Source organism: Pteronotus mesoamericanus, unplaced genomic scaffold (assembly GCF_021234165.1).
Source record: "Pteronotus mesoamericanus isolate MK-2021 breed Mesoamerican mustached bat unplaced genomic scaffold, CSHL_Meso_final contig_101, whole genome shotgun sequence".
Taxonomy (NCBI): Eukaryota; Metazoa; Chordata; class Mammalia; order Chiroptera; family Mormoopidae; genus Pteronotus; species Pteronotus mesoamericanus.
In genome coordinates this window covers 12,453,017-12,468,793 of record NW_026555001.1, presented here as the reverse complement: position 1 = coordinate 12,468,793, position 15,777 = coordinate 12,453,017, and the positions used below count along the sequence as shown (strand labels likewise).

General features: G+C 53.0%; 1 protein-coding gene across 2 annotated transcripts in view; it reads right to left on the bottom strand.

Annotated features, from left to right (window-relative positions):
• The window catches only part of GALNT14 (polypeptide N-acetylgalactosaminyltransferase 14), a 188,873-nt gene that overhangs the window by 34,640 nt on the left and 138,456 nt on the right, over positions 1-15,777 (bottom strand). For both annotated transcript variants that reach the window (XM_054566074.1, XM_054566082.1), the window contains exons 3-6: positions 11,349-11,447; positions 4,433-4,500; positions 2,558-2,623; positions 2,261-2,382 (exon numbers count right to left, since the gene is read on the bottom strand). In XM_054566074.1, coding sequence (XP_054422049.1) covers positions 2,261-2,382; positions 2,558-2,623; positions 4,433-4,500; positions 11,349-11,447 — 355 coding nt within the window. The remainder of the gene's footprint in view (positions 1-2,260; positions 2,383-2,557; positions 2,624-4,432; positions 4,501-11,348; positions 11,448-15,777) is intronic.

Genomic DNA, 15,777 nt, shown 5'->3' with positions numbered 1-15,777 from the left:
GGAAGCAGGCGCTCAAACAAAAACTTGTACACTAACGTTTGCAGCAGTATTATTCGCAACAGCAAAAGGAGGGAAACGACACAAATGTCCACCAGCAGAAGAATGGATAAACAAAACGTGGTACTGCACTGTGAAGGTGTGATATAATAAAAAAATATAGACTTAGCCTTTATTCCTAGGGCATCGAACAGAGCTATTAAAACCCTTGTAATGTCCTGAGCGAATGGGGTGAGGCACATCTTTTGCTCTTAAGCCCCTTTCACCATACTTGAGTTTATGCTAATTAGGGACTCTTGGAGGATGGGGGCTAGTTATTGGAGGAGCCAACCACATGATTAGAGGGCTGGCACTTTCACCCCCCACCTCTGCCCCTGTCACCTCTGCCTCCAATGTCTCCCTACCCAACCTCAGGGAGGGGACAGATACTGAAAGGTTAAGTTCAATCATCAATGGCCAATGATTTAATCAACTGTGCCTGTGTAGTGAAGCCCCCATAAAACCCCTGAACACAGAGTCCGGAGCAGTGCTGGGCTGATGAACTAAGAGTGTCTGCTTAAGATGGGTCCCCTCCCTTGCAGCTCTACCTGAAATAGGTGCTCAAGAAATGTCTGTTCATTTAGAAGCAGGAAGTGAGCCTGTTTTCCTCCCGTTGCAACGCATCACCTCCCCAGTACACCTGGCTTCTCATGGTCATTTCTGAACACTCAGCCCCTACTCTACAAGCAGGGTGACCATAAGGAGGTGACTGGTGCCCCCGATGGGTTGTAGTCTGTTAGGGGAGACAGAGAACTAAACCCAGAAAAGAAACTGCAGGGCCAAGTGGGCACTTCTTGCCTGGAGTGGTCCCAGCGGGCCAGGCCATTTGGAAAGGGCTCCAGGAGGAGGGCAATATGCACAAGGCCCTGAAGAGCAAGGGGCTTGCAGGGAGGAGGGGAGGGGCTCCCAGGGACAGGAAGGGCGTGGTCAGAGATGGAGCAGCAGGAATGTGGGGCATGTCCAGAGAGACGGGGTACCCAGTACAAGGCTGGGGAGGCAGCGCTGTGGCTGCAGGCTGAGCCCAAAGAAAGGAGAGGATTTGGAAGGGCCTCCGGAGCCAGGCAAGGCCCCTCCACTGGGTGGTCCGTTCATAAACTACTGTTTTGCAGTCCGGAGCTCTTTGCCAAGATAGTGTTAGGAAGGGAAGAGAGGGGGGTTTTCTAAACAGCATTCAGTGTAGGAGCACCCACCCCACCCCTGCCCTTGTGAAAAGTGGTCACAGGGTGAGTTTTAACATCTAGGCCCACGTGTGAAAACTTTATAAACCCACCGAGCTTCCCTCATGGGAATGAAGGAAGTTGGTAAGGATTTCCTAGCCCTCTGGGCAGTTGACACATCCCAGTTCTTTCATCCTTGCCACGCTGTCATTTTGTAGGTAGTGGTGAAAACATAAGAAAGTGGGAAGAGGGGGGAGGAAATCAGCACAGCACAGGCAACATCGAGGGCTCCGGTGGGACTATCAGCCAAGTTATATACTTCCCCCCGAAACTGTGTCCTCATCTGTGAAATGGGTATCGAAACAATTCCCAACCTCCTGTTTCAGAACAGCGGTAGCACCTGATACCTGGGGAGAAAATGACGAGCGCAAATGCTCATGGCCAGCGCCGGCCCCGACTACACAACAGCAGCTTCTGCACATCAGGATGGTGGCGGGGTAGATTTGCGGGAATATAAAATAATGATGGGAAAATGCCTGAAATTCTTTTCATTTTCAAGAAGAATAACTGAGACATAGAGAGAGAGAGACTACACAGTTCTAGAGTCATTTATGGAGAGACAGAGGCAAGGAACTCAGGTCGCAGCATCCAGCCCATCTGCCTTGGCCACAGGGGAGGGTGACGTGTGGTGGAGGCAAGACCCACAGACTGAGGGATGGGGCCTGGTTACTTCCGCTGCCTCCTTTTCACAAGGTCCTCGTCAGGGCTCCCTTCCTGGACCCCTCTCTTGTCTGGGAGAGACAGTTTTGGGCAGTTAGTTCCCTAGCCCAGGAAGTAGTGTGTGGCAGTGTGATACAGAACAGGCCCTGGACCGTGTTGCAGCACTGCCTGCTGTGCGACCCTGAGCAGGCTGCTCTGCCTCAGTCTCCCCACCTATAGAATAGGGACAGCCATCTAGCCCATCTACCTCCCAGAGGATTGGGGGCATATGGGCAGTACCGAGCGTGAGGGAGCCGGCAGAAAGTGGGGGCACGCGATCCGTCCGCGTCGCAGTTGGCCTCACTCACCTCTTTGACCCTGTGCAGCAGTGGCTGGAGCCAGTCCCTGTTCACCTCACAGTGGCTGTCAAGGAAAGTCAGAGTGGCGCCCTGGGCAACGTCGGCGCCCCGGATCCGGGACCGGACCAGACCTGCAATGGAGACAAATGGCCAAGTAGGTGCCCAAGTCACTCTACCTTCCAGCAGGCCCACCGAAGAACCCCTCAGCATTCTCCCCACACATGGGACGCACGCCCAGACGCATGCGCACACACGACACCAAGCCTCCCCTCACATCCCCAGGCCCTGCCAGGTTCACAGACCCACCTTGCCGCTGGTTATTGCGTAAGCATTTCACCTTGGGCAACTTGATGAGCTCTTTGCAGTCACCAGCTGCAAAGACAACAGGTTTATGTGAGGGGAGCAGCTCAGGATGGGGGTGAATCTGAGGAGCAGGTAAGGCAGCCTTGCCTGCCGTTCCCCCTCCCCTCTCCCCTACTGACTGCAGAGCCCAGAGAATGGTTGAGATGAATTTTGGAGTTTCAGACCATAAATCCTTAACACAGAAGATCCTATTTGTTAACAGGTCCATCCGCAGTGTCTTCCGTCACACAGAGCTGGTCCAATTTCCCATCTCGCAGGAAAATGTGCCAGGATGGGCAAGGGACCCCATCTTAGGCATTTGCCTGGGGTCATCCTCTGGCTTGCCCGTTGCCCCAGCACTTATTTGGCTTCCCACCCCTCAGCTCTGAACTTTTTATCATGATCCTTCATTGGTTTACCAACCATAGGCTTTCCGCTTGGCTTGGGACTCTCCTCAGTGACAGCAAAGACTCACTGAGTCTTTCCTGGGGCTAGGAACTGTTCGAAGTGCTTTGAGTGTGTTAACATAGTTGAGTCCTTATATAAACCATATCTGTTATTATTATAATCTCCATTTTAGAGCTGAGGAAACTGAGACACATCAAGATTAATAATTTGTCCAAGACACGTTCCTAGTAAGAGAAGTGACAGACCTAGGGTCTGAAGCCAGGCAGTCTGGCGCCAGTCCAGGCTCTAACCACCAGGTTGTCCTGCATTTAAGTGACGCCAGCAGCATTCCCTCCTCCATCCTCAGTGCCAGGCTACCTCCCAGCAGGGCGAGGGCCTCCCTGCCTCCAACCCCTTCCTCACTAGAGAAAGGAGATCAGGTCCCTGAGTCGCAGCGCTCAGGTCGGTGAGGACCTGCTGCATACCCAGCTTTCGTGTTACTTCCAAGGTCCCAAGTCTCTGTCACAGATGTGGGTTTCCAGCCTTCCTACTGCACAGCCCAGCCCAGTCGCGCCTCCTATACCCAGCCTCCAGTGTCAGCACTGGTGGGGACAGACTCTGCTCCCCTGGGACTTGGAGCTGTCCCCTGTGACTCATCTGCTTCCCCTGGTCATCACTGGGAAGAGGCAGTCCTGCCTGGGTGTGGCTGTCTGCTTGGAACTGTACCCACAGCTCTCAGAAGAGGTGTCGGCACTATTAATACCTGCAGTCTAACGCTTCTACAAGTATTATGCCTGTCAAACTGAACACGTAGATGTTTGAAAACATCTGCAAGCTTTTCTAGCGGAAAGAGGATTTGGAGGGTGAATTTGGGTGGGACCTAAGTTCTTGGATATAACTAGGAAACAGTGATGACCAGTGGGGTTTCATGAGATGCCTTCCAACCCTACAACCTCAGTGATGGGGTGTCCCATTGGTGATCCCAAAGACAGAGAGAGCCCACCCAGCCCTCCCATAGGAAGGAAAGGAGAGGGTGCGCTGGCCTCAGGTCAGGCCAGCAGGTGATCACAACACTCCAGGCAGGAAGCTTTGGTGACATAATTTCTTCTGGGCTCTGGGGTCCAGGGTCAATCCTTTGAAGCTTTAGTTCCCAGGTCCAGGAGTGCAGGTTAGGGAGCAGTGACACACACGCATGCACACACCGATCCAATCAAGAATCTCCTAAATTTACCTGCTTAGGTCCTCAAAGACTCACAGCAGAGAACCCGAGAAACTGTTTTATAAAGGCAAGGTTTATCTCCTTGAGCCCCTCACGGACACTCAACGTTTCCATTCCAACTATAAACCCAGGCTTGCCTCCATCCCCAGAGAACCGTGGGCTTGCCTCTGCCTGTCACTCAGGGTCTGGAACAGACGTTGGTGTCTACAGGGCAAGGGAGTCATATTACTTACGGTCATTGCTGAAGTCATCCACTAATATGATTTCCTGGATCAGTTTCATAGGGGTGCGGTTTAATACGCTGTGAGACGGGAAGAAGGAAGATCATTATGACTTCTAGTGGCAAGTATAATATATATGCATTAAATCGAGTTTTAAATAGCATTGCCTTTGAAGAATGAAAACCCAGGGCGGCCAGCGGGGCTTGTCCAGGCCCATCGCTCCCCTGGGAGCCACTGGCATAGAACTCTGCTTTGTGGTAGTGAATGGCCCACCACCCACCCAGCACCAAGGTAGACATACAGGAGTCATCCTCCACAGCCCTGCCCCTCCCTGACACCCCGCCCCAAACGGTGACCAAGGCTGGCTGGTTTGACTTGCAAACGTCACTCAAATCACTTTCAGCACTCATCTCTGCCCCAGCCTCTTTTGTGTAGTTTATTACAGTAGCCTTGACCCGCCCAGGTCGTCCTCCTCTGGCCTCCAGAGTGAGCCTTCTGAAGCGCAGATCTGATCTCTGATTGTGTGACTTGCCTTGCTGATGCAAATATATCATTTGACAAGACCCCCCTCAGTGGCTCTCCACTATCGGCACCCCAAACCCTCAGTGTGCTCTTCAAGGCCGGTCACAGCCTGGAGCCAGCTCCCACTGGCAGCCTGTTCACGCCCCATGCCATTATCTGCAGACACCCTGCTCCTTCCCAACCCAGAGCCGTTCCCTACTGCTTGAAATGCCCATCCTCTGCCACAAGGACCAGTTCAAATGTCACTTCCTCTCTAACAGCTTTCCAATCCACTTAGTGAGAATTAATTGCTTCCTCCTCTGGGGTTCCTCAGCAGTTTGTATCTGAAGCTCCCTGTGGTTTTCACTGCTGCCTGACTCTGAGGGTTGGTTTTGCTGACGCCTGTAGACAGTCAAATTCTCAGGGACAGATCACATCCTTGTCAAGTTACCACTGCAATGTTAGAGTCCAGCACAGCCCTTTGGCCCAAAACCATCCCCTCCAGAGACACTTAATGCACACCTACTATGTGCATGACACTGGGTATATGATGAGGAAAAAAGGAGACACGGGTTCTGTCTTCCAGAAGCTTGGGTCTAGCAGCTATTTACTACAATCTGTGTAAACCTGCATAAGTTACTTTACTGTTCTGTGCAGTAAAGTGTCTCCATCTATAAAATGGGGGTAATAATAGTAGTAGCCACTTCACAGGGCTGTTGGGAGAATTAAAGGAGAAAAGGTATCTAAACCATTTACCAGGATGTCTGGCACTAAAGGATGAAACGTGGTAGCAATGATTACTATTTTGTGCATCATAATGATTTCTTAATTGACTTCGTTCACACCCCTGGGCTGTGGATCTATATTCCCAGGGCAAGGCCGGGTTTCAGAGTTCACTCTGAGGGCCAGGCCTGACTGAGATGGCTGGGTCCCGCTTCTCCTGAAAGCCCCCCAAAACGCCTGTTTCCTCAGAAACATTCCTGGGCCACACTGCCCACCATGGGATGCCCAGAACCGCCATGTGTGGGGGGGTGGGTTCAGGTGGGCGCTGGCCGAGGCGCTGTGTGCGTCCCTCCTCTCAGGAGGCCCATTTTGAGCCCTGTTTCAGGTGAACCACCTTTCTGAACAGGCGGCAGAGACTCTCCGGCAGAACCTTGCCTGGAGCTACCTTTATTTATGAAGCCTAAATTCTTACCATGGCAACAGCAATGTGTGTAAGGCAGAGAGAAGAGCCCCAACACCAAGCGTTGAGCCCGCTGCTGGGAGGTGAGAACCAGGAGGGGCAGGAGGTGGTGGAAGGAGGCCCTCATCATGATCGTCCCAGAGAAAACACAGGCAAACTCAACAACCAGTTCTCTAATCAGAACGGGATGCAGAAAGAGAGGGAAAGCCTGCTTGAAGAATACCCTCTAATGAGGTTTGATTATGGCTGCAGCTTCTGCATGCGATTCCCCAAATCCCTGCCGGCTCTTTGAAATTCAAGAGTTCTCTTCTGCGAACATCAAAAGGTAAATCGCGTGTGGCTCTGCACTGGTTGAACTGAGAGATGATTAGTGAATAAAAAATGTCCAGGGTTTTAAAAAGAAAAAAAAAGAAAAAAAGAAATCGTCAGCAGTAAGTGCTAATTAGACCATTTCCTGGTAACACCTGGCTTGTTTTTGCTCCTCTAATCAGAGCAATTGGAGTGATGGGGGCGGTGGGGAGAAGGCCCCGCTCCGTAGTAAAAGTGGCTCTGCGCTGGGAGGGCCGGAGCTGGGCAGGAGCTCTGGGCTCCTGGGGTGGCTGGTGAAGGAGAAAGGTCCAGATGAGCCCACAGGGCCCTCTCTTTTGCACACCCCACCCCCATTCCCACCACCCTAACCCTGGCTGCTCAGGCCTCTCCTTGGCCCTCATCACTTTGGCCAGCACGCCTCACCAGCCCCCTCCACAGTGAGGCCAACCCTCCCTTTCCCCAGGGCCCAGCTGAGCAAGTTTTTTTTTTCCTGCTTCAGCCCCTGGGGCTGTTCCGAGCCCTTTCCTTACACAGCCGCAGCATGGGAGTGAGTGCTCACCACACTGGCATATCCAGGTCACACTGTGCCTGGGAATCATTCTATAACAGAGTCTCTGAAACACAGCTCACATCTCTGCCAAAGGACCCGACAGCCGTGTAGGCAGCTTCTGCACCTTCTGCTTTCTGCCTGCTGCCCTAACTGTGGGGCCCACACGGAGCAGCCTGAGAGGCGGCGGTCAGGCGGGTGGGCAGCGTGGGAGGCCGGGCTGCCTCCATCGCCTACTAGCTGTGCAGTCCTGGACAAGACGCCAGGCTGCCTTCCTTGCCATCTGTAATTACATTTTCCTTGTAAAGGCAGGCGATATTAATACTTGACCTACTTCACAGGCTTTTGTGCGTATGAAATGAGGAAATGTATTTGAAATTGCTTTGTGAACTCCATGGTGCTATATGCAGGCAGGGTTTATCAAATGCTTCCTAAATGCCAGTTGAATGAAGACCCAAGGCTGGTAGGGAAAGCGCCTCGTTCTGGAGCCAGGCTGGCCTGGGCTGAGGCACTGTATCTGTCCATCCCCCATTCACCAGATGGAGAGCTTCACTAAGTACCAAGCATCTTCCACGGCTGCACGAAAGGCCCCTAGCATGTGCGTGTGCACAGTGGCTGCTCTGGGAATCTGAGCGCTGATATCAATACTGGTTCTCAAAGTGTGATCCTGGGGCCCGGAGCATCAAGTCACCTAAGGGCTTGTTAGCAATGCATCTTCTTGGGCCCCACCCCAGGCTGACTGATCTAGGCTACCTGCAGAGGGGGGCTAAGAAACCATGTTTTAACGAGCGCTCCGGGAGGTCCTGCCCCCTGCTCCAGTGTGAGGCTGCATTAGAACGCTGCCGCCTACCCACTGGGGGCACACCGTTTGTTGCCACCTGGATAGGCTCAATGGGTACCAGGTTTTGTTTACCTTCCTGAGCTCATTCACGCTTCTCCACAATCACGCAAAGTAGTTATTACCAGTGGTCCTTGTTTCGCAGAGAAAGGAACTGAGGCAGGGAGGTGAAGGAGCTTACGCAGGGTCCCACCGTTGGTAAGGGCCGAGCAGGCAAATATGGACCCAGAGTCCAATTTCTTAACCACCTCAACCTGAGGAATTGTTCCTCTAAATCTAGGACTTCACAAAAAAGCAACTGGAAGGAAACTCAGGATGTAGAGTATTAACGGGTGTGGGCTCTGGAGCCCCCACGGGAGGCTTGGCGCTACAGGACGCCCCCTTTCCTGGGTCTCACATATGCACAGGGAACCACTGCAACATCAAGGATTTCTTGGGGCTTTTTCTCCTTAAGTGAGGAAAGTGCCCCAGTTCATCTAGGTTGTGATTCTCTCTCTCCGCCCCCATCACCCACCTCATCCCACCTCTGCCTGGCTCTGAGTGCCCCCGCTGTGGGCAGTCCCCAGCCCGCCAACTAACTCAGGGGCTGAGGGGTCAGTGGGCATGGGCAGGCCTGAGCCAAGAGGTGAAGCATTGCAGGGAGGAAGGAATAGTCCCCACCATTTCCTTGAGTATTTTTTTTCTTTCAAGGACCTGGCAAGCAAAGCCATCCAAATTTTAGAAGACTAAAGGTGAAAGATACCTTAGAGAAGATCCTTTCATCAATGGTGAAGTGATAGAAGTGCTTCTCATTCAGTCCCCTCTCAGTAGCAAGTGACTTATTTGTGGGACAGGGCAGAGAGCGGAAGGCAGTACAGAATCCCAAGGCAAATGATAACTGGCCATGGAAGTTTTTAGAAATAATCTTCTGTGTTCCCACCCCTAAAGTTCACTTCCACGTCCTGCCTCTCAGGAACTTCCGGTGTAAGCCAGGCCCCCGGCTCAGACCTAGGTGTAATGGAGGAAGTAGAAGGATGGGGGGGCCGGAAAGGCATGTGTGAACAGACGTGTGTTCACATCATCATGAAGGGGATGAGTCTGAGGGCAGCAGCTGCAGAGCCACCGAGGACATAAACACAGTGTTAGAGAAGCTTGGGGAGGCCTGCGGCCTCCATATTATAATGCCCCCAAAATGTCTGAGACATTTCCAGGAAGGTTTATTGTGGGAAATGTGACAGAACTTGAGACCTCTAATGTACTTTTATCATCATCTTTACAGATGTGGTTAGTGACCAGCCCAAGGTCATGAGGCTAGGAAGTGTAGGGTAGACACTTGACCCCAGGTCCTGAGGCTCCGAGTGCAGCGCCCTTTAAGCACCCTATAGCCTCTCTTCTTCTGCTCACTAGCTGCACAGATAGAGGGATGGCTAACATCAATCGAGTGCTTAATCTGTGCTGGCGCAGTTCTCAGTCCCCTAACAATGAGTGTGTGTATGTGTGTGCATTGAGGACTGAGGGGGACAGAGAGGCATGGCCTCAGAAGACTCCTTGATGGAGCAGGAGAGGCCAGCCCGGAAGGCAAGGAACTTCTCTCGGATGCTGTAGTGTCCTTGGGGAAGCATCTGGTGGACATGCGCAGACGTGACCTCATGTGGCGGGGCTGTGGCTGGCCCTTTGGAACCAGCACCTCTGCCACCGCCGTGTGCCTGCTCTGCCTGAAACACCGCAAAACTCTGTTCTTCCTTCATCAGAACAGACCCAGGTAAACGGGACCATTCCTCATCCCTGTCCCCCGACATGTACCCATATTGGTTTATAAATCAGAAAGGTACGTTATTGGTCCACTGTGAGACAGTGACATCTGACAATGGCTTGGCACATTTTCCTGTCAAAAGCCGAAGCCTTGTTGGAAAATCAAATTCAAGTCAGGCGGCTTGTGGGGTGAATGCAGAAGCCTAGACAGAGCACGTGGCTGGTGGAAGGGCCCAGCCAGCGAGCCTCCAAGGACATCTGGGAAGCACATAGAGCTGCTCCCACGGACAGTGGGAAATGCCAGGTTGGAGCCTGTGGGCTTGGGCAGGTCCTTCCCTACAATTCTAAGGGATGCATTGGCCTTGCACAGTGGACATTCATCAAGACTGACATGTGTTGCAGAAGACTTGATGTCCACCATCAGGAGGGCCCTATTGCTGGTTTCCTCCTGCCACTTGGCACGTCCCTGCCTGTCCACAGCCATACAGGTGCATCAGGGAGGGAGGGAAGGTGTGGCTTTTGTTGATGGAAATGACAAAAGACTTTGCTGTGCTTGGCTGTCCCCTGGTTGGCACAATCTAATCTCACCTCCTTCTCTGTGGGATCAGGAGACCACCTGATGTGCTGCCCAGCAGATCTGAAAGGGCTCTCATGGGCTGTACGCCGAGGGAATGGAGGTGCCACGGGCACCTTCCCCTGCCAGCCCTCCTCTTGCTGAGGTGTGGCTGAGCCACCTCTGGCCCTAACACCTCCCCTGGGGGTGCTCAATGTCCCCATGCAGAATAGCTTGATTCTACTGAGGCTGCTGAGAAGAACTCAGATTAGAGGGCAAGGGTCCAAGCCCTGCTTCCCTGTTGTTAGATGAACAACAGGAGGCCTTAATTTAGTACCTCCGAGCCTCAGTTTCCTCAGCTGTCAAGTGGGCATAGCGCTGGCCTCCTGCCTCCTCAGCTAAGAGCATGAACTGAGGTGTCTACACCCCAGCTGACCTAGGGACCAGTGGCTGCTGTGACCAGCATCTAAGATGTCAGTGTGGCTAGAGACCTGAGTGACAAAAGGGTGGGCCAGATGATTTGGGGGAAAGGGCGCCGAAGCAACCGGCATCTTCTGAGAACCTGGGCAAAACGTTCCCGGCCAAGTCTCCGGGGTCTGTTTGAAGGGGTGTTCTGCTGGGGGCTGTCACTGGGACTTCTGCTTATCAAAAATGCATGCAGGCCACGGGTACAGACCTACCTTTCAGAGTAATGGCATGGCCCAGGCTAGGTGCCGAGGGTGGATGGAGAGGCCTGAGAGGGAACAGGGCTGACAGAGTGGTGGCCGAGAACGCAAACGTTAGCTATTACCTCGGGCTGCTCTGATTTGCAGCAGGGTCCTGGCCCACAGGAGGCTGTGGAGAGGCAGGTGCTGGAAGAGGCAGCACTTGGCAGACCTGAGTTCTAGTCCCAGCCTGACACTGAGGGTGGGGTACATCCTCAGCCCATCAGGGCCTCAGCTCCCTTGTCAGCTGTGGAATTAGAACACATGTTCCAGAAGCTGTCTACACAGGGATCATGGGCAAGGACTCTACGGGGACATCTATGACTCTCAGTGACCTTCTGCAAATTACCCGACACCTCAGGCCTCTGTCTTTCCCCTGTAAAAGGGATGAACAGTCACTCCTCACACTCCCATGGGATGCATGTGCCATGTGTGGAACAGTGCCTGGTGGGGGCTGAGAGCCCCTGCTGTTCTTATCACAAGGTCAGTACCCCCAGCGAGCAAACAAGCCTTCACCAAGCGCTGGCACTGGAGGGCTGACCAGCCAGGAAGGATATCTTACCTGCGGATGGTCCTGAGCAGGGTGGAGCGGGCCTCGTTGTGGAAGGTGATGATGATGCTGGTGGGAGGGAGATCCCTGCAGTACATGAGCACGGTGCATCTGGGGAAGAAAAGGCAGGAGACGCCTAAGACTTCTGGGGCAAAGCGGATGTCAGGGGCTGGAACCAAGGGCATCATGGCGGCCGCGAGCATGGGCACGTGTCCGCCGTCTGATGGGGCCGCCCTAGCTGCAGTCCTGGGCAAGACCCCAGGGCCTCACCCAGCCCTGTGTGGGGCAGGGAAGCTCTGAAAATAACAAGCTCAGTTCCCCACCACCTAGGGGAACATGGGCTTGCAGCCAAATTAAGTTGAGATACAGGACATAAATGTGGGATTCCTCACATGCCCAAGTTAGTACCCAGTGGGTCCTAGCAGCTGCACAAACCCGCCCCCAGATTTTGGACTCTGCTCACTGGTCTGTGCCCTTCCAGCTGGCAGAGGCTGCACATGTTCTGGGCCAGCGGCTCCAGCCCACCACACCCGCTGACCCACGCCCAACCTCCTGCCCCACACACCCAAATCTGGCACACTTAAAGAGGCAGGGCCCCCAACTCCTGGCATAAACAATACGCGTAAAACCCTGTCTTGAGAAACCATTCATTTCCACGTGTCCAGGATCGTTTGTATGACAATGACGTCTGGGGTACTTTCAATTTAATACCTTGCTGCAAGTGAAAATTGTAGCCCGCAGCCTGAAAATCACTATAATAATGAAGATAAACCTGCCAAGGGAGGCTGATGCCACCAGGGGCTGTCCCTGAGTAAATGTTTCCTCCTGTTTCTTGCTCTTTTGGGGGGCGTCCAAGCACAGGGGGGAGGGTATTAAACAAGGAAGTAAATAACAGACGTTTGGCGAGTCAAACATTTCCTCTCTTCATGTTCAATTTCTTCCTAGGCTTTTAATCTTGGGTCCAGAAATCCAAGGATGGACATCAAGGGGGCTGTGAGTCCTCTGAAATTGTTTGCAAAACAGTGTATGCAAATGTGCATCCCTCCCCCCGCCCCGCCCCGCAACACACACTCTGGGAAGATGGTTCATAGTTATTGTGTAGATTCTCAAAAAAGCCTGTGGCCTAAGATACTTAAGAACCTCGTTCCCAGGCCAGTGGGCCTGATGCCCCTTTGGCCTCACTGATAATTCTGAATACTTTTTTCTACGAGAGCAAAGGCTCAGTCAGAGAACTTACTCCAAGAGAAGCGGGCTGGCCTGCTCAGCACCTAAGCACAGGCTGGGCTTAGGCCATCCACGAGGAGCCAAGAATTAGGAAAGGGAGGCCTCAGGGGAAGACTCCATGGAAAAGGTAAGTCACGACCTTCAGGCATTTCTGTGCTTGCCCCGCAGAGACAAGGTCTCACCATCCACTGCCAGCTCCACCTCCAGATAAAACACCCCTGAATCGATCCTCCTCTCTCATCCCCATGGCCCTCCTACGACAGCCTCCTGCCCAGTCTTCCTGCCTCCAGCCTCTGCCCCTGCCAGTCCACCACACAGCTCTGCCCAGGCCTTCCTCTGGCTGAAGCCCTCCTGTGGCTCCTCATGTACAAGTCCAAACTCCCCACCAGAACCTTCAAGACCTTTCATCATTGCTGCTTAATGCAGTTCCGTAACTCCATGCCACTGCCCACACTGCTACTTCTGCATGAAGCAATATCCTCCCTCCTTTCTCTGCCAGATGAGCTCCTATTCATCCTTCAAGACCCAGAGCAAATGTCCCCTCTGCTGTGAAGGTATCCTATACTCTCCCAGATAGGTAACAACCTGTCCTTTGTGCTCCCATTGCTCTGTACGCATCTCTCTCTTTTAGTACTTCTCAAGATGGGACTGTCTCCCCCACCTGATGGGTGAGTTCCCCTAGGGAAGAAGGACCCTTGTCCATCTCCCCTACCCCTAGAATAGGAATTGAGTATACCAGGAGCCCATTTCCAGAGAAAGGAACACATTCAAGAAGTGCATTCCTCCGTCAGCTGATGTCTTAGCCTTTTATGGTTTTAAAAGGTCTGGTAGCCTGCCTCCCAGATGGCTTCCAGGGATTCTTACCTACTGGTCCTCATGCCTTGTATAGCTCTGTCCCTCACTGAATCAGGGATAGCCTATATGACCAAGAGAATGTGATGCAAGTGACAGAATGCGACTTCCAAGGCTAAGTCATAAAAGCACTGCAGGCTCTGCCTTGACCACCTGGAGGGAAGCCAGCCCACATGCAGAGGAGTTGAGGTCCGCGACCGGCGCCGAGTTGCCCACCATATGAATGAGCCAGCCTGGAAGTGAGTCTGCCAGCTGACAGTGGCTCCAGTGGCTCCAAGCCAGAACCACTCAGCCAAGATGCTCCAAATTCCTGAGCCACGAAGACTGTGAGATAAGCAACGATTCCTATTATGTTAAGCCACTAAGTTTGGGGGGTATTTTGTTGTACCTTAGATAACCATTTTGAAAAGGGGAGGAAAAAAATGTCTTGAAATGGCCCCCAATGAGGCGAGGCCTTGGACTGCCTTACCTTTGGACGCAGACCAGAATCTACTTTGGGAGCAGTGAGGAGGGAGAAGGGCAGGTGGCTGGTCAAGGTGGATGCGGAGGGACCCTTGGTTGGTGTGCTGCAAGGTTCCTGAGGATGCAGAGAGGCCTGGAGCATGGGATAGGTGGCAATGTGCATGGTCAGCACCTTTACAGGACAGTAATAAAGCTGAGAACTTAGCAGAACCTCTTCGTCTCCATTAGAGACGGAGAGAAAAAAGAGACCACGCAGAGTGACTTAGAAGGCCGGCACTACCAGGGCTGTGTCTAGGGCCAGGCTCCAGGCACTGTCTTGGAGATGGCTTCCCCTCCACACCCTGGGGGGCAATGGGATCCCCCCCAACCTTTGTGATAAAAGTTATTCAAGGGCAAGTTGGTGCAGGAGGGTGGTACTGGGACTTGATGGTTTAGAGCGCTTTAGGGGACAGGGGCCACTTTTCCTGCCTTGTAGGCATCCAGCCAGGAGACAGGTGTATGTCCCCACAGTGACACAGCACATGGGGCTGGGAGAGCAGAGAGGTACGCATGGCTCCACCTGGGGTGGTGAGCAAGGCTCCCTGGAAGAGAGGCTGGATCTCACAGGGAGAGGTAGACCTGGGCAGGTGGAAAATGGGGTACAGCAGCCTAGTGACAGCACAGTCCTGGACCCATGGGCTGAGTGCCCGTGAGGCAGCTCCTGGTACTCTGGCCCGAGGGTCCGGACACCACTGACCAGCAGTGGGGCCATGGGCAGACCACCTGCCTCTCCAGGCTGCTTTGGGTTCATCTCTAAGACAGGGCTCTCCTGTTAAAGGTTCTTACAGCACCAGTAATCAAAAGCTTTGATGAGGGCTGGCATTCAATAAAGAATGGTTGATTTGCATGGAATGTCAAATATGCAGCAGCTAAGGTTCAACTGCATGGCTGGACATCCGACTTTACTTTCTAAGCCTCAGTTTCTTTATTTGGAAAGTGGAGACAATTTTTAACTTGTAGATTTCCCCCATCCCCCATGTCCACCAGATTATTAATAGATGCTTGACAAATAGTAACTCATTTTTAACATCAATTCAAGTCTGCAGACCCATCCTCCACTGGCTGGAGCCAGATCTTGCATGGGCTGAAAGGGTGTCTTTGGTGAGTTGTCTAGACAGTACAATAGTAGCTGAGGGGTGCTGGGAGGCTAGAAGAGGAGGGGAGAGCAGAGGGGGTCGCATCAATGTCAGAGAAAGGAAACTGCGCTGTGATGTCCATGTGAATCCTGGATCTGCCAGACGCTGGCTGTGTGTGGCCTTGGACACGTCATTTACCTTCTCTGAGCCTCAATGTCGTCATCTATAAAATGTGGACAAATACCTTCCTTCCAGGCTTGTTCTGAAGACCACAGATACCGCAGGCAAAACACCTGGTGTTGCGCGGCTGCTGAGTAGACGGCGGCTAAGCATTGTTATCACAACGGAGGCCGAACCAGCCTCCATGCCGTGTTTGGCACTTCTGAATTAGAACCACAAGCTCACAGGTCAGAAGAGGAAAGGGCTTTGGAAGTGGCCCAGTCCAATCTCCTAAATTGGGTAGAAATTTGTGGCATAACAGGCTTGGGCTGGAGCCTGGGCAACTGTGCTCCTGGGCCTCGGCCCCCTCCAGCTTCCTGTGCCTAGAGGATGGTGGCTCTTCCTCCAGGCTGGGCAGGAATCCTGCAGGTGCCACAAGCATGTACAGGCTTTGGGGAGGGCAGGCAGTAGGGCGGTGCTCCAACCTCAAAGGTACAGGCATCCTGGCTCATGGGACACAGCACCCCCTGCCTTCTGCCCCTGCTCATAGCTCGCAGTACCCAGAGTCACCCTGTGTCTCATCTGATCGTTGAGACACCTCTGAGAACCTTTGCTCCACAGATGAGGAC